The sequence below is a fragment of the Cheilinus undulatus genome, linkage group 18 (assembly GCF_018320785.1).
Source record: "Cheilinus undulatus linkage group 18, ASM1832078v1, whole genome shotgun sequence".
NCBI classification, from domain to species: Eukaryota; Metazoa; Chordata; class Actinopteri; order Labriformes; family Labridae; genus Cheilinus; species Cheilinus undulatus.
The window spans coordinates 37312558-37330862 of NC_054882.1; the positions used below are offsets into that span (position 1 = coordinate 37312558).

Below are 18305 nucleotides of genomic sequence, written 5' to 3' on the forward strand. Positions count from 1 at the left end.
TCAGTATCTGAAAAAAGTATTTGCCCCCTTTCTGATTCATGATGTTTTTGCATATTTATCACACTTAAATGTTTCTGATCATCATCCACTTTTAATGTCTCACAAAAACAACCCAAGTTAATACAAAATGCAGTTTCCAAATAATGATTTTATTTATTAAGGGGGAAAAAATCCAAACCTATCTGGCCCTGTGTGAAAAAGTAATGACCTCCTGGATGAGTCGTCGTTGCTCTCTTAGAGTCATTTTGGTTGGCCAACCACTCCCGGGAAGGTTCACCACTGTTCCCAGTTTTCTCTATTTGTGGATAATGGCTCTGACTGTGGTTCGCTGGAGTCCCAAAGCCTTGGAAATGGCTTTGTAATCTTTTCCAGACAGATGGATTTCAATCACTTTGTTTCTCATTTGTTCTTGAATTTCTTTGGATCGTGGCATGATGTGTTTCTTTTTTAGATCTTGTAGCCTACTTCATTTTGTCTGACAGCTTCTATTTAAGTGATTTCTTTTGATTCATTTTCTGATTCATCTGGTGGTAATAAAGCCTGGGTGTGGCCACTGAAAGTGAACACAGCTTTCCAAGAACTGTGGTTAATCACAGCTAACTCATGATTTAACAAGGGGGGGCAATTACTTTTTCGCAAAGGGCCAGATAGGTTTGGACCCCCCCCCCCATTTCCCCCCATCAATTTCACCAAATTTCCACCTATTTTTGCCACTTTAATTTCATTTCAGCCACTTTTAAATCCCTGTTTACAACTTAATATGCCCATTTTTGCCACTTTAACCCATTTTTGCCATTTCTTGGTTATTTTTTGCCACTTATTTTTTAATATTTGGCAGTTCTAATCCCTTTCTGCTACTTTTAACATCTAATTTCACCACCTTACCCACCTTTTTTTGCCATTATTAACCAATTTTTGCTATATTTAACACATTTTAATTCTGTTTTTAACATTTTTAAAAGGGCTACTTACAAAACAAATGAATTAACATTTGTTTCTTTGATAAGAGTGGTTATTATTCAGATTAATATAAAATACCACAGCTTATCTTTACTATTGACCATGATTTTGCTGGGGCCCAGTTTGGCTGGGCCCCAGAAAGCTCTCCCATTTCCCCCCAATGGGCAGCCTTGTCTGCACACGACTTTTCTTCAATGTTCATGGCTGTTCAACCACCTACGGGAACAGTGGGGGTCCCCAGTCTCTGGCACCTTTATTTTGGGAGTCACGGGCTGAAAAGGTTGAGAACCTCTGGACTAAGTCATTGGCATCACATCTTAAATCTTTCAGTTTGTATCCAACCTCAGTCAATCAATCAATCCATGAACAAAGAGTATAAAACCAATCAGAGGAGTGAGATTTTACACACACTACCACACAAATCTGAAACATACAAAAATCATTCCTGATTTTGATTCCCGAAGCTTAAAACGTTCTACTAATAAAAATAGGCTACTTATTTACCTTCTGTCAGACCTTTGGACAACCTTCTACTAAAACCATGCAGCCATCACTGCACACATGAATCATTACAGCCTTTAGTTTTTCATCCTCTTATTCTTGAAATCAATTTCTAACATCTTTCAACTGGGTCAAAACAAAACGCACCACAAAAGTAGAGGAAATAGACTTTCAGGTCGACGTGCAGATGAGGAGGGAGCTACGAGAAGGAGGAGGTGACTGAGGGTTTGCTCTTAATCTGACGTCAGCTTTAAAGATAAGCCGTGAAGCTTTTGATTTGAACTTCAATGTTCGTCTCTGTGGGGAGAGTTCTCGAGCTGCAGCGGCCGAGCGTCATTACGCACAGCTCCGAGCAGCTGGAGGGGAGAAAAAAAGAAGCTTCTAAAAACTCCTCAGACGCCTCTCTGAGTTCGGGCTCACAGTGCGGAGCCGCACATGGACCAGAGAGGTGAACTATGAAGGAAGAGAGCGGGACTTTCGACGGAGAGCTGCGCGTCATGAAGGGCAGTTCGGAATAACTCCGGTTTTATGAAGGCTCGCAAAGATAGAATGGGAATGGCGAGCGTGGACTTGCTCGTGACTCTTCAGATCTTACCTGGGTTCTTTTCGAACTGTCTCTTCCTCGCGCTCTATGACTCGGTGGTGCTCGTGAAGCGCGCCGTGTCTCTGCTCAGCTGCTCCCGGTCAGCGGGGACGGGAGAGTGGCCCCGCATGCTCACCTCAGAGGGGATGCGCTCCATCTGGAACGGCTTCCTGCTGGACGCTTACAAGCAGGTACAGTGGAGGCTTATGAAGGGATAGCTGTCTTCATATGGAAAAGCTTTATAATGTGGACTAAAAGTCACATCTTATTATTTCTAAGATGAATACAGCGCTCATCATATCTAGATAATTTTGTTAAATGTTGATATATGGTGTGTTTATGGGTTAGGGGTGCTCAGTTGCTATCAGGTAGGCTATCAGTGGCAGATTACAAGTTGTTTAGCAACAGTTTAACATCGCAGCTGCTAACTGCCGTTTTTTAATCAGGGAGAATGGGTCGTTCATGAACGAGCTGGTTCAAAGAGCCGACTCTTTTAAGTGACCGAGAAGAGTCGTATCTCGTTCTGGAGCCGTTTCATGTCATATAACTTCATTTATTTTTCATTATTTTTATGTATGTTGTCGAGTCCCTAGTGTTCGATTCCGAGTCGAGTCACCAAAGAAAATCCCAGTCGAGTCCCCATTACCTATGTTTGAGTTAGGGCTGGGCAATCAATCGCAATATGGCATGCTGCAGTTTTCAAATCGCAGACAGTGCAATATTTCTCTAACCAGAAAAGTTTAAATTTATCAGTTTGATACAATCTGTTTTTCTCTTATTATGCTTTATACCAGTGTTACTCAACCCTGCTCAACCAAAGAGCCAAAATGTTGAAAAATACCTTTGCAAGAGCCACAATCTAAGTGGTGAAAAGAGGCAAAAACAGCTTGAAGTAGCATTAAAAATAAGTTAAACCTGGCAAAATCCTCAAAAAGCAACAAAAACGGGTTAAAATGGGCAAAAATGGGGAGGACAAGTGTAAGAAAGTAGCAAAAAAGGGTGAGAAATGACAAAAAAATAAGTTACAGTTGGCATAAAATGGTCCAAAAGTGGCAAAACTGTGGCAAATAAATGAGTGAAAAGTGACTAAAATGGGCAAAAAGCAGTCAAGACTGTCAAAAATGGACAAAAAAACGGAAAGAATTGGTATTTAATGGCATAAGGTAGATAAAATGGGTGAAAGTGGGGAAAGAATGGTGAAAAGGGCAAAAATGGAATAAGACTGGCAAGAAGGAATGGCTGAAATGGGCAAAAACTAGGAAACAAAGTGGTATTTAATGACAAAAGGTAGCTTTAATATGTGAAAGTGGAGAGAAAACAGACTGAAAAGGGGTAAAAGTGTACGAAAAAAGAGGCAAAAAATGGGTGAAAAGTTGCAAATAAAGTCTTAAAGAAGGCAAAAACGAGATAAAAGTAACCTTAATTTTTTTTTTTTTACAAAAATCTTACTGTTCGTACTCATGCTTTTTTTTTCTTCATCAAAATGTGAATAATATGAGAAATGATCATCCCCTTCAATAAAGCAATTGATATCAAATTTGCTATATGATCCAAAATTGCAGTAAGATATTTTTTCTAAATTTATCCTAGTTTAACTTATCTAATACTGTACTTGTTATAATATAGAGTGATATCTTGCTTTTGTTTGTTGAACAACAGAAAAAATGAGGAACCTAAATAATCGCATTTTAAATCGCAGTCGCAATTTTGCAGGAAAAAATTGCAATTAGATTATTTTTGCAAATCGTTCAGCCCTAGTTTGAGCCCTAAATGAATCCCCAGTACCTAAAAACTAGAGCCAAATTAAACTGAATTATTAATCATTTTTATGCCATTCCAGGTGGGCTACACTGATGTGTTTAATTAATGTATGAATTTCTTCAACTTTTTATTCTAAAGGGCTAGAGGAGCGGTTACACTGATAATACTCATTGATAATATTAGTTATATTAACAGGATTATTTGTGTATTTAGGGTGGAAAAATGAGACAACATGTTTTTAACTGAACTCATGCTTTACATCCATCTTGTACTAAATATTCCTCCTTTAAAATGACTGGATTTATTCAGATTTCTCACAAAAAATTAGAATTCCAGTTTTCTCCGTGGGACATTTGAACACATCATAAAAAGGTCTTAACCCCTTAAAGCCTGAAAACACAAATATATGAAGAAAATTCTAATTGTTTGGGACTGAAATGATCATTTAACTTACTACTGAAATTTAAAAAAATCCAAATCTCCATAAAATTTAACAATTGTGTTAAAATGTTTAGTATCTCATTTCATTCATTAGGTGTTTTTGGTAACTGAAAATCCACTTAAGAGCATTTTTCATCATTTATCAGATTGTATTCAGAAGTTTTTTTGAGTAATTTATTGATCATATTGATTAGATAGCGGTATCATAGAAGTAAGTATCAAATATGCGACAACAGGCGTTTAGGGGTTAACTTCGTCCCTCCTTCGATACTCTTAACTCTGAGTTGTAATTAAACACATCATAGTTTACTGTATGCCGCCTTGTTTAGCTCACTAATCAGCGTTTTCTCGCCAATGTTAACGCAGATCTCTACATTGGATTGATATTTTTAACTAATGGGACTCACTACAAAGTTTAAGAGTTTCTACCACTCTGTCAAAGGCTGAGGAGGATTACTGTGCAGCAGCAGCAGCTAATGTGACGAGTCTGAGTTATTCAGCAGCTGATGGAGATTTTCCGCGATTCAAAGGTAGGCTGGCTGCATTTTAGTTTAATTTCCTGTAAAGATTACTGCGGTAAAACAGAGAAGAGCGACAGGTTTAGGCAACCTATTAACCTATCAGCTCCTCTCTCTGTCACCCAGGCTCCCCCGCTCCTCCTGCTCTCTCTCCTCCAGGTTTTCACAGACAGCAGATTAGACTCACGTGAACGCGCTTGCAGGTGAACGCGCTTGCAGGTGAACGCGCAGCGGGCGCTGCGTGAACACTGATCAGTTATGCGGGGTTTTCTTACACAAAAACAACAAATATTACAGAATAAAATAGTCTTCAGCAAAATAGGCTAGAGTCCTCCCCTTCATCCTTGAGTCCCGACGCAGAAAGCTAAGTCCGAGTCATCAGCGCTCGAGTCCAAATCGAGTCACGAGTCCTCAAAATCAGGACTCGAGTCGGACCCGAGTCCGAGTCCTGGACTCGAGTACTACAACACGGGGGGGCAGTATATTTAAAAAGTAATAGCATGATATACTCATCAATTCAAAAAACTGATTTGGACTAAAATACCAGCACAAATATCAGTCATACGTCATGACATTGCTAAATCTGGCAGGTCAAATGGGCGTAACTGGTACCCGATTGAAGAGCCGTTCGGGAACCGAAAGAGCCATCTCTTCTTGCTGAGCAGAACCAAATGATCCAGATCACTGAAGAGAGCCTAAATTCCCATCACTACAGAGGAAGTGGCCTCTTCGACAAACTCAAATCTATTTTTGAGGTCAAACATGAGAGAAAATGTTATTTTGTAAATTATTGCACTGTCAAATGGAATATTTGTGTTTTTTTAAATTTACATATATCAATATTAATATATAGGGAAGCACAGTATTGGATTTTTGCAGGTAACAAAAATGCTTGTTTTTTACAAACTAATTTTAGCCGATTACAAAACCAACACTTACACCAAGTGCCTCTTGTGCAGAGAGAGTCTGAGCAGAGCTCAAACAGGAACAGAAAGTAGACAGTCTGGTAGTTGTTTTATATTTGGGGCTTCAGTCAAAAGGCTCAGGGTTCATGATGGTCCTTCAGTGTGCAGCATCCTTGGTGACCACTAATAGGTTCTTTGTAGATGATGTCTAGATGGGGGGCTAGAAGTGATTTCTACAAAGAGAAACACCTCTAAACAGCCACGTTTTGTGCTGCTTAAAACCACGCCAAGCATTCGAAGACTGAAAATTAAAAAAAATTGTAGCTGCTTTTGTTTCTTGAAAAGAGGGACACATTCAGGTTAAAAAAGAGAATGTTTAAATGCCCGCAGAGAAACAGCAGCTGGCACAGAGTTAAAAAAAGAAAAAATACTGTCTAAAGCCGGGATGAGCAGCGTCGCTCAGTGCTCCTGAATGGTCTGTTTCCGGTTTGTTTGGTTCAGTACAGTTTTGTCGTGGCTCAGCTCACTGAACCCTGATCTTATCTGTTTCCTCAGCTGATGTCTGTCGGGAATCCATCTCCTTTAAGAGATCCGGATCATTCAGCTCAGCTCAGTGGAGCTGATTCCAAACTGCTCTTCATGTCAAAAAATGGAGGAAAGAAAAGTAGTACTCAAATGAGAGATCGCATCCATGGCTCACATTAAAGGTCGTTTCGTAGGACAGGCTTGTTAGTTATCTGCATATCATTACTCAGTCACTCACCCCACAAGGTTTAATAGCCTAATAGTGTACTAGTGTTTCCATTGAAAGCATGCATTGTGACTGTAATTTGTGATAATGATAGCCTTCCACACCAGGAAAATCTGTTTAACTGTGGCAGAAAACTGTTTTGTAAATAGTAGGGAGTGTACTCCATGTATGTAGAAATTTTCTGATAATAATTGCAACACACCAGACCGTTTAGAGCTGTAAAATACTATCCTTCCTCTGTTTCCATTCATTCATAATATCCCCCACTCACTGCTGCAGATATGTATCGACTGTTAACTTTACAAATGTCCATAACCACTGATAGAAGTATTCAACTTTTTAAGCCTGTATCATGCCCATAATGTTGGGTAACCCCAAATAAATAAACAGTTTATTTTTAGCTGAATGGTTGTATAAATATGGAGAGAGATCTTTGGTCTGAATGAGTGTAAGTGAACCTCAGCTCAAAGCTAACTCCGCCCACTTCAGTAATTTAAAAAAAGCACAGAAAGAGAGCCTTTTGGTACCGAGAGGAGGGAGGTGAAAAGGACAGCGTTGTCCAGATGAGATGGGGTGGTCAGTGACGTCCCCTTGCTTGAAAGTGACACAGAGGCTGAGTCCCAATTCTCCCCTTAACCCTCAAGCTCAACCCTCAGTCTTAACTCGCCCCTCAACAGAAATGGGACACCCCTTAATAGCAGTTATGATTTCAGACTGTAGAGGGCAGTAATGTGCCAAAACTGCATATTCTGTCAATTCAGAGGAAGAAGAAGACGGACTAGACGGCACGGTTACAGGCTTATGCTCATAAAAATAAAAGTAAATGTTACACTTTAAAATAACATTAAACTAAGATATTGGAGTGGTTTTTGTAATTTTAGATCTCTATTAATAAAGAAATACATTTGTAGCTTGATTTCTTCCCCACATCCGCTGCCATCTTTCTTTGAGTGATGACCCTCAATACCAAGGGAGCTCCAGGAACATCTCAAAATTAAGGGATATAAAGCCCTCAAACTCACCCCTCTACTCAACTCTCAGGAGAATTGGGATGGCCCTCACACTTTGCGGGAATGCACATTTTGAGGCTGAGAGTTAAGATTGAGGGTTAAGGGGAGAATTGTTACCTAAGGGGAGAACACAAAGTGTAGCATTTTAATAGTATGGGCGAAAATCTAATCCATCTGGATCATAATTGATTAACAGTACTACTAAATGTCTGTATATGTAGATTTTTATCTGAAAAAAAAATAGTCTGAAGGTTTATTCAATCTTTAATATTGCGGTTATGCTGAAGAAGTACAGAGACAAAATGGATATTGCCAACTAGTAAATTAAGTCTCAGTCTTGTGTGGTAAAAAAAAGAAATCCTTGCATTTTTTTTTTTTATCATCAAAAATTGCAGAAAACATTTTCGATATCGAGTTTGACAAAACTATCCACCATGTGCTTCAAAAATAAATAATGTGTTTTGTGAAAGTATAGTGCTGACAAATTAGAAAATACTGTTTTAAAATAAGGGTAAAAAATTCCTGTTTGCATAAAGACCTGCTTTTATCTTGAAAGAAAATGTGAAACTTCACAAGGTGAAGATGACTTTTGACTTGTCGAGTGAGCTGTCTGAGTTTTTTCAAGTGAGATGAGACATTAAGGAGCAGTAGTGGACTTATTTTACATCACTGTGGTTGCTGATGTGGCTTTACCAAAGTGTACTGAAAGAAACAATGAAGGATTAGATTAACCACAATTTAAAAAGGAATGCTCCAATAATGAACCTGAATTGATCACAAATTAATGCATGAATGCTCGGTTTTAAAAAGCACAAAGATTTGATTATCCATTCCATTCCCTCCCTCCCTCTCTTATTCCACCTTTCATAAAATGTGTGCTGAAACAAGCCGTTCTCAGATTTTCCCCTAATGATGTCATGTGGGGAGTTAGTCCCGCCCCCAGGTTCGATTGGCCCTCCCCTCTTGGAAGAAAGTTTCACCCTCTCCAGATCTTCAGCTGAGAGGAGGATCAGGAGAGCCAAATCCATTAAGCCACATCATGACATAGAAACAGTTTGTTCTGAGTGGGGCTGAAACAGAGGGGTTTTTAGACATGCAGAAATCTAATACTGGAGTGTTTTTTCAGCAACAAACTTCCCAGGCATGTTTTGAGGACCTCTCAGAACAATATAAAATTGTCTTAAAAGGGTAAAATAAGTCCCCTTTAAAGCAAGAGAGAGCGAGGGACGGAGAGAGCACTGATTTACACACACGCGTTTGGAAACGTAGCTGAAGCTGGTGAGGAGTGAGAGCTTCCCTTGTTCCTTGCCAGTTCCACTCTCTTTTTTTAAATGTAGGTAACCTATTTGTGTTGTTTAGACAGGAGACAGGACTGTGCCTGCAACCTTTTGCCATTAAAACAATACATTGTCAGATATTGCATGTTTCAGATTTTTGATCAAACAGGCATCATCATTTATTGTTCACTTTCAGTTAAAATGCTCCTAGATTAGATAAAATATTTTTGAAAATGTCCCAGGCCTATGATGATGGCACTCATCCTGCCAAGATTTGGTATTACTTGTTTTAAATGATAAAATTTAACCTATAAAATAGGGCTGCCTACATGGATTAGACTTTGGACTTCCTGGTTCGCCATTTGACAAAAAAGTATTGAGTCATGGTTTTTGGTCCACCTCGACAACAGTGTTTGCCATTTTTACCTAAATCTGTCAATGAAATTTGAACTTTTTTGCTCAGTATTCACACTCCCTACTGCAGATGAAGTAATGATATTGTGATGAAGCCCTGGTCAGAAGAAACACAGATAAGAGATGGCTAAGAGCAGCTGACTGTCACAAGGATAAAGTATCATTTAGCATTATAAAGTTCTCACAGTTCACGTTCAGTCAGGATGACTTCATGAATCACAGTTTACTCTCTGCAGCATGTTTGCACATGCTACTGCCAGTCTGACTCCAAACTCACTATTATTACAACAACAAACGTTTGATGCATCTGCACAATGATTATCCTGCCAGCATGACCTTAAGTGACCTCATAGTGAAGTCCTGGCCTACCTTTGCCTAATGGTAAAGTCCGCCTCTGTTTGGCACTAAATGAGGTCTAGAGTTTCTAGTTTTGTTTGGTGGACCTTTACCTTCATCTGATACCAGGATTACCAGGATTTGTTCTCATTGTCAGACCACTATTTGATGGAGAAGGCAGGCAGCACACACCGTGAGTTTGGGATTTTGTAAGAATCTTGTGTTTCTCCTCTTTCTAACAGTGTATAACGTGACAAAGTTTGCTCATTATTTCATGCTTTTAATGGGTGTGTTAACCACTTTCATTCCAAACAGCCAGAATTAGGGCGGTGCAGGAGAAATGATTCAGTATGTGAAGCATGTCATCACAGGGCCCCTAGTAGTCTGGGGCCCCAGGCAATCGCCTACCTTTGCCAAATGGTAAAGTCTGCTTCTGTTTGAGAGCGAAGGCCCTCCCCTCTTGGGTATTGTGGCGGAGATAGTGTATGTGTTATACTGGGGAATTGATGTAATGGGCGACAGGACGGGGAGGGGGAGGGGGGCTAAACTGAAGTGAAATGCTTAACAATTTTGGATTTTATAGAAAATGTGTACATAGAGCTGGGCAATTAATCAAAAAATAATCAAAACCTGCATTTAGAGCCTCTAACTCAACCTCTCAACATGGGGATCATGACACACCAAGAAGGGGTCGCCAGATGCCTTAAAAAATATGGAAAATACTTTTGAAATGATTTTTGTTTTCACCCAATTTTGTCACTATTATTTGCCACTTTTCATCAATTTCGCACAATTTAGACCCATTACATCTCTTTTTACCAACAGTTTTTGCAAATTTTAGCACATTTTTGCCACTCTAAACCCATTTTTAGCAATTTCTAACCCTTTACACTAACTTTTACTGCCACTTTTTTTTTTTTACTCTTAACAAATTCTGGCCACTTTCCATATATTGTTGCCTCTGTTGACCCATTATTGCCACTATCAACCCCTTTTTATCCCATTTTTGCCCATTTCAACTACATTTCACTGTTTGATATGCCTGTTTTAACCAGTTCAACCCATTTCTGTTTATCTGCCCCAGTTAACCAATTTTTGCCAGTTTTAAACACGTTTTCCCAATTTTATATCCCATTTCACTGATTTTTGCCACTTTTTAAATCCCCTTTTACCACTTTTTGTGCCTGATTTTGCCTCTTCAACCCATTTTTGCCATTGTTTTTGCTCTTTTTGCCACTGTAATCAGATTTATGCCACTTCTTACCCATTTCTGCTAGTTCTAAAATCCCATTTAACCACCTTTTTCATCACCTATTTGGACCTTTTTTTTTTTTTTTTTTTTTTTACTTCTTTTTATAATTCAGTTTTTAAGAAAAGGATTTACATTTTTTTTTTAAGATTTATTTTCTGGGCATTTTTGTGCCTTTATTTGATAGAGGAGGACAGTGGATAGAGTTGGAAAGGGGGTCAAGAGTGGGGGAGAGGCATGCGGTGGGGGGCCTTAGGCCGGATTTGAGCCCGGGCCGCCCGCGTACATGGGGAGCGCCTTTAACCACTAGGCCACCTGCTCCCCAGGGATTTACATTTTTAAGATGACTATATACTACGGCACAAATGACTTTAAAAAAAGATATCTGTTTCTGTGTTAAGAGTGGCTACTATTCATGTTAAATATAAAATATGGATATGGATATCTAGCTAACTTTACAATGGACCCTGATTTTCCCGACCTCCATGGGCCCCCAGTCTGCCTGGGTCCCAGAAAGCTCTCTCATTTATCCCCCCTCATGGGCAGCACTGTCTGCACACGACTATTCTTGAATGTGCATGTTCAACCACCTTCAGGTACAGTGGGGGTCCCCGGTCTCTGGCACCTTTATTTTGGGGGTCGCGGGCTGAAAAGTTTGAGAACCACTGCTCTAACTGACCGAGAGGCCTGTACCGAATGGGTACAAAGACACGTACCTTTACACCCCTAGTAATAAGATAACCCAATAACCATACCTCCCTCTCCCTCATTTTCTCACCTCATATTTAGGAGCTCCATTCCCATTCATTATTCTTAAAAACAGTAAACACCAACAACATGTTGTCGTTATATAACAGAATGATCTTGTGCACAAGTGGAACGGTAGGGGATGACTGAAGTGTTGCATAAAAACAGATTTAATGATCCTCATAATAACCACACAGACCCATGTTATGACCTTAGAGAATCCAACCATGTTGGATCATTTTTGTCTCAGATCATTAGCTTGATGCTTACACATAGAGGAAACTACCATAAATGTAGCATCTGATTTAGCTGTGTGCCTTTTTCTTGGCTGTGAAAATAAATATGAGTGGAACTCACAGCGATACAGTGAAGGGACTAAAAAACGTAGTTGCTAATAAAGATGTGAATCTTTCAGTATGTTTTTTTTTTTTTTTAACTCACTTCCAATTCTGGGGTCAAGATTCCCAATTTACAGCACATCATGCAACACAAGAGGTGATTATTTCAGCGTCTGCTGTGCACTAAGGAGCAGTAAATTATTTTGACATTAAAAAGATCAAAATCAGTTCAAGATAAGGCATTTTAGCCTACATTAAACTAGTGACTTTCAGCTCGACATGGCGTACTTACAACTCGAATGTTTTCATCAAAAATATGCTTAGACGATAAGATTCTAATAAAGAACTACACAGTGGGGCTTTCTAAGTTTTTGATGCTGGTTATTTCCACGACCACTGACACTTTTCATGTGGAGTCACCAGTTAACATGGTCACTTGTTAAACCATAACACCAGTCTTTGACATCAAATTGACCCTGTAATCTTTATAGTCCATGTCCGAGGGCAGCTGCTGGCTGTTGTTCTGCTAACTTTAACCCTGTGTGGATTTGCAAGTATTAGGGCTGGGCAATTAATTTAGAATTAAAATTAGATTAAATTGCAATATGGCCTGCTGCAATTTTTGCAGCAGAGATGTTATGCATGACATATTATGCATTCAGGTGCCATTTTTTTTAAATAATATTCCACAAAAAATTCATGCCTTATTCATTTTTGTGCCTTTTCTTATTAACCCTTAGAACTCACAGCTATTTTTTTCACCATCATGTTTGTCTGGACTTTTTGATTTAAAAAGCTTGTAAAACATCAACGCTGTGGTGCACAGTCAAGCTCTATACATCCTTTTTTCAGGACAACCTGGGCTTTAAGAATATGTCTACTTCAAAAATGTCATTTGATTTTTAAAAGGGTTATAGGAGTCTACAGACTAAAGAAAAAAAGCAAATCATAATTTGAAACTCAAGGAGTTTTATTTATAACAAACAGATAACAATAGTAACTAAGCTTTTTCTTTGCACAGACTTGTTCTTCGATCAATTGGGGACAAAAAAGTTAAAAAAAATAAACATTCTGTGACTAACGTTTTTCAAAATATCTTCGTATATGTATATATAAAAAAGTCCATGCACTTTTTTGTAGATTCATTTGTGCCATTCCTTTAAGCAGTAGCAATGCAGCAGCCTGCTTTTGATAGACAGCCCTCCCACCATGCATTGCATGTCAACAAACATGGTGCTGCCCACCAAAGAAAGCCGAGGAACATGATCGAAAATGGATTAAAAATGGATTAAAAGATAGAAAGTCGTTTATTGTCATTGCATTGTAAAAACACAACTAAATTACGTTTGGCAGTCTCCTCTGTACCAGCAAACACAGTTGTCCAAACGGTGGTTAGAAATCCACAGCCTCACATCATCCATCCTGCTGGCGACGGGGCGGGCACCCAGGAGAAAGAAGCTTGGTACGGCAGGTTTGTGTGGGGCCGCTCTTAGCCTAGCCTGCAGCCCAGATTGTTTGCCCCGCTTCCACCTTTTCACACAATGCCGCCTCTGCCTCCTCCCCACCAGCTGTAGGTGTCAGGTTCCAGTCTCAGAGCGCCCCATTCTCTGGATAATCTCCGTTGGGAAGGATGTAAACTCCGTGGGCACGCTGTCAGTTCTGGTGTAATTGTAGGGCTTTGTCTTGCTGCTAGTGATAGAGCACCGGGCTGCTGCTTTTGTACGGGCCACCCCATGCTACCTCAATAAGTAGCATTTAGTAGTTCAAAGACATCTTACCCTGGGATTTAATCATTAATGATTAGAAAAAGAAATAACTGGTCTGTCTGTTTCCAGGTGAGACAAAACCCACATTGCCCTTCACTCATGTTGAAGAAACATTCATGTGTGTTTTTTACCTCCTCAGGTGAAACTGGGCTGCGATGCTCCAAACTCCAAACTTGTGAAGGTTCCTGATGCCTCTCGGTGGAGTGATGGTCTCAGTAACGTGACGAACGTGCCGCCTGGATCCAGGGCCCGAAAGGAGGACGAGTGTCACCTTCTGGATTTTGAGTCGTCGGATCGCCCCCTGGTGGTCAACTTCGGCTCAGCCACCTGACCCCCCTTCATCAGCCACCTGCCTGCTTTCAGGCAGCTGGTTGAGGACTTCAGCGACGTGGCTGATTTCCTATTGGTGTACATCGATGAGGCCCACCCGTCTGACGGCTGGGTGGCCCCTCCCATGGGCTCCTGCTCCTTTAACGTCCGGAAACACCAGAACCTGGAGGAGAGGCTGCGGGCCGCACGAGAACTCATCGAGCACTTTTCCCTCCCACCGCAGTGTAAGCTGGTGGCCGACAGCATGGACAACAATGCTAACGTGGCTTATGGCGTGTCGAATGAACGGGTGTGTATAGTGCAGCGGAGAAAGATCGCCTACCTGGGCGGTAAGGGGCCTTTTTTTTACAATCTGAAGGATGTGCGGCAGTGGCTGGAACAGAGCTACGGGAAACGGTAGGAGGAAGAGAAGAGGAAGTGGACAACATGCAGAAGGAAATTTAAAAAATTGTCTGCTCTGAGTGAGCAGAAAATTTGAAACCAACAGCTGTGTTGTAGCCACGATGAAAGGTAACTGAAAACATTGACGCAAGTATAAGACCTACGGACTATTTCAAGGTATTTGTACTTCTCTTAGTGTATTTGCTTCAGCATCCTTTTTCTCAGCAATAATCCCAAGGGATATTCGGTGTATTTTTCTGCTCTACACTTCTTTGAAACCTTTAGGTACATCTTTTTCACTCTAATTGATAGCACATGACAGAATCATTGAAAAAATGTCAGTGATTAAGTTGAGACTTGATTAATCCCAAACAAAATTAGGCATTAAAAAACACAAGAAGCCAACCTTTAGCTTCAGATTTCAAGCATAAACAGCATTTTAGTGAGTAAAGAAAGGAGAAATAATCCTAAGTAGCCCGTATTTTTTCTGGAAAGTCACCATTTTCACACGGCGCCCTTCTCCTCAGTCTCCCAGGAAGCTAAAACATGGTTATGACATATTACAGTGCTCTTTGTTTTAAAATGACATGTGCTTAACCATCATTGAACTGCTGCTTCATAGACTTTCAAATTAAAACCTAATGGAGAGTTAATACCAGGCGGCACATTGGTCCATATTCCAAGGTCCAAGATTTCATCTGGCATCCCATTAGCCTTTGGTAGGGCAAAAGTCAATGCCAGCTAATTATAGCCAACATTTTCCTCTGATAGTGATCTGCACCAAATATTTAGACCAGTGGTTCTCAACCTTGGGGTCACGACTCCCTTAGGGATCGTAAAAACACTTAGAATATTTTTTTTTATTACACTGTTGCCACTTCACACTCATTTTGACCAAAGTCAACTGTTTTTCATCACTTTTTAACACCAATTTTGCCAATTTAGCACAATTTTGCCACTTAAAACCCTTTTTTTGTCAATTTGAACCCCTGTCCATCACTTTTTCTGCCTGTTTTTGCCACTTCAAAACCATTTCCTGCCACTTTCTGCCTAGCATTGCCTCCATTAACCACTTTTTCTATCCTTTTGTCCATTTTAACCACAGTTAACCAATTTTTACCCATTGTTATCAATTTTTCATCCCATTCCACCTCATCTCCACCATTTTTTTGCACTTTATAGCCATTCCACCCACTTTTTAATCGCCTTTTACCACTTTTTGTCTTATATTTGGTTATTTTTGCCACTTTTATCTAATTTTTCCCACTTTAAACCCATTTATGTTCTTTAAAAATTAAATTTATTTAAATTGTTTTGTTTTTTTTTTCATCTAAAGAAGACTAAATGAATAAATAAAGATATTTGTTTCTTTGATAAGAGTGGTTATTATTCAGGTCAAATATAAAATGTGATTTTCACAGCCTTGTCTGCACACGACTATTCTTGAATGTTCCTGGCAGTTCAACCACCTTCAGGTACAGAGGGGGTCCCCGGTCTCTGGCTCCATTATTTTGGGGGTCACGGGCTGAAAAGGTTGAGAACCACTGATTTAGATGAGCCATACTGTTAGCATAGAAGTTGGCGAATGCTAATGTTACCTCTTATATAACAGGTTAATGTCCCACAAGTACACTTCAGTCAAATTTTCATCAAAATCTGCTGCAAAAATGGAACAAATTTTCAGAAAATCCAATGTGCATTTAAGAGTCTAAAGGCCGAGCAACAGTCAGTGCTACCTGTTAAAAAAAATGCAAAACAATGCAGAGGAAGAGGGCCTGAGAGCTTACGTAACAGTCTGCAGTTCTCAACTAGTCTAGTGTCAGACCTGCTAACGCCTCCTTGACCACAAATTTTCACCCACATTTCTTAGTTTTTTTTGATCATAACGAAATGTTTTAAAGAAAAATGGAAATGTTTTTACTTGAGATGGAACAAAGTGATGAGACATAGCCTTCAAAATCAAAGCACATAATAGACTTTTGCCACATATTTTTGTTCCAGGCATGCACTGAAAACGACTTTGTGACCCACTTTTGGGCCCGAACCCACCAGTTGAGAACCAAGTCTGTAGTCTAGCTGGAAGCTGATAAATATCAGAAACATTCAGAATGGCTGCCAGCAGGGCTCAACGATTTGAGAAAATATTATAGTTGCGATTTTTCCCCCAATGTTGCAATTGCAATTTGATATGCAATTATTTCTGAAGGTCCTCATCTTATGTGTTTTCCAACAAACACAAGCAATAAATCATTCTATGTTAAAACCAAAACAATAACAGATAAAACAAAGGGCTAAATAGTTTTGAAAAAAATATTGTGATGATTTCGACTCGTGTTGCAAATCGGACATGAATTCTTGTATTGAAGGCAGTGGTAGTCATTAACATATTCAGTAACACCTGACACCTTGTCTGGTGTCTGGTGTTAGAATGGAGGTAAACCATAGCTGAGCTAACAGCTAACCAGAGATAGAAATCACCCCTTTAAAGGTCCATTATTTTGCATTATTTTGGGGTGGCCGGGGTCTTTGTCAGTCCTAAGGATAGGAGTTGCTCATTTTTATGGATATTGATACATTTATCAATACAATCTATTGATCTGGGTTCTAATCAAAACCACTGTTGATCTTTTTCCATTGTTTTTTTTTTTTTTAAAAGACAAAGTGACTTTTTTGAATAGAAGTGGTCTAAACTGAGTGGAGCTTGAGTTATAAAGTTAAAAAGGTCGTGATTTCATCTGTTGCTGAAACAGATTCCTGATCTTCACAACTGTGATTATTTTAGTTTCTCTTCCAATTTTTTTTTTTCTTAATGTGTCATTTGAGTACAAAGTCACATTTTATTTATATTGCACAAATCGTCATGTCACTGATCTAACCTTAAACGCATCGCAATATAACCGTCTGTGAGCTTGGTAAGTCCGTTAATTAACTTTTATTAGTCTGATTTCTACACGTTTTAACCTTGGATCCTCATTTTTTAAGACCTACTACAAAATCTGGGAACATTTTAAGTGCTGATCTGAGCAGATAGGTAGAAAATAGTCCTGTAGCAGCTCAGCTCTGGTTTAGTTTGATGTACAGTGGGCATGTGCTTTCAGCTTGTGTTCCCCTGTATGTTTCTGCCCCAGCAATGATAAAATAGTAAGTCATAGAACTAGTGAGACTCAACAGTAGTATCAACAAAATAAAACAGTGCTTCCCAAAGTGTGGGGCATGGCCCTAAGGTGGGCCCCGAAGGTACTGAAGTTGGCCTCTAGAGGCCGTTTACAATAGACCAGGGGTCATCAACTCAATTTTCACAAGGGCCAGCTATTCCTTGATCAACACCGTGGGGGCCGAATATTGAAATAAATTGCAATAAAATCAATATTTTGTCTAATTAAAATATTCTTGGAAAAAAAATTAATTATTTCCCAAATTAGCTGAACTTCAGGCCTTTAACAATGAGATCAGTCCCTGTCACCTTTACTGCAGCTAGCCATAAGAGGGGGACTGAGATATTTTAACTGCATATTTCTGGAGCCCTCTTGACATCTATCACTGAGTTTGATGCTAAAATGCTGTGTTGTGATTGATCAAAAACTAATGCAGGAAACAGAACTCTGAAGATCCCCAGAGGAGGGAAACTGCACTCTCAAAGAGCCTTATGTGGAAAATTATTGTGAAAAACTGCAGCTTTAATCAAGATAACAAATGTGTTTACCATGCCAAATTACAGAAATACTACTGTGCTTCTTGTCTGATAAGCCCCTAAGTTGACAGTTTTCTTTAGACTCCAAGAAAAAAAAGTCAAACGATAGCATACCATATTTTTGCCTTCTCAAATTTTCTGAATGTAATATTCCACTGGGGGCCAGATGAGAAACTGTGGGGGGCCTGATGTGGCCCCCAGGCCTCCAGTTGGTAAACACTGCAGTAGACCTTACACAATGTAAACCATACACAGTATTTTAAAATGAAAACTTAGAAAATACTTGATTAGATTACTATATTTTGCAGAGAACCGGTGTCACAGTTTAACTGGTGTTAAATTAAAT

General features: G+C 39.5%; 1 protein-coding gene across 2 annotated transcripts; it reads left to right on the forward strand.

The window, feature by feature from the left end:
- Window positions 1-1884: 1884 nt before the first annotated feature.
- On the forward strand, window positions 1885-14394 carry dio2 (iodothyronine deiodinase 2). 2 transcript variants are annotated; one of them, XM_041813072.1, is made up of 3 exons: window positions 1885-2235; window positions 13697-13786; window positions 13817-14394. In XM_041813072.1, exons 1-3 carry the CDS (start codon window positions 1990-1992, stop codon window positions 14285-14287), a joined length of 807 nt encoding a protein of 268 aa, XP_041669006.1. In that variant the 5' UTR covers window positions 1885-1989; the 3' UTR covers window positions 14288-14394. The 2 variants fall into 2 exon arrangements, with proteins under 2 accessions (XP_041669006.1, XP_041669005.1); XM_041813071.1 differs by having other exon boundaries at window positions 13697-14394.
- The last annotated feature ends 3911 nt before the right edge of the window (window positions 14395-18305 follow it).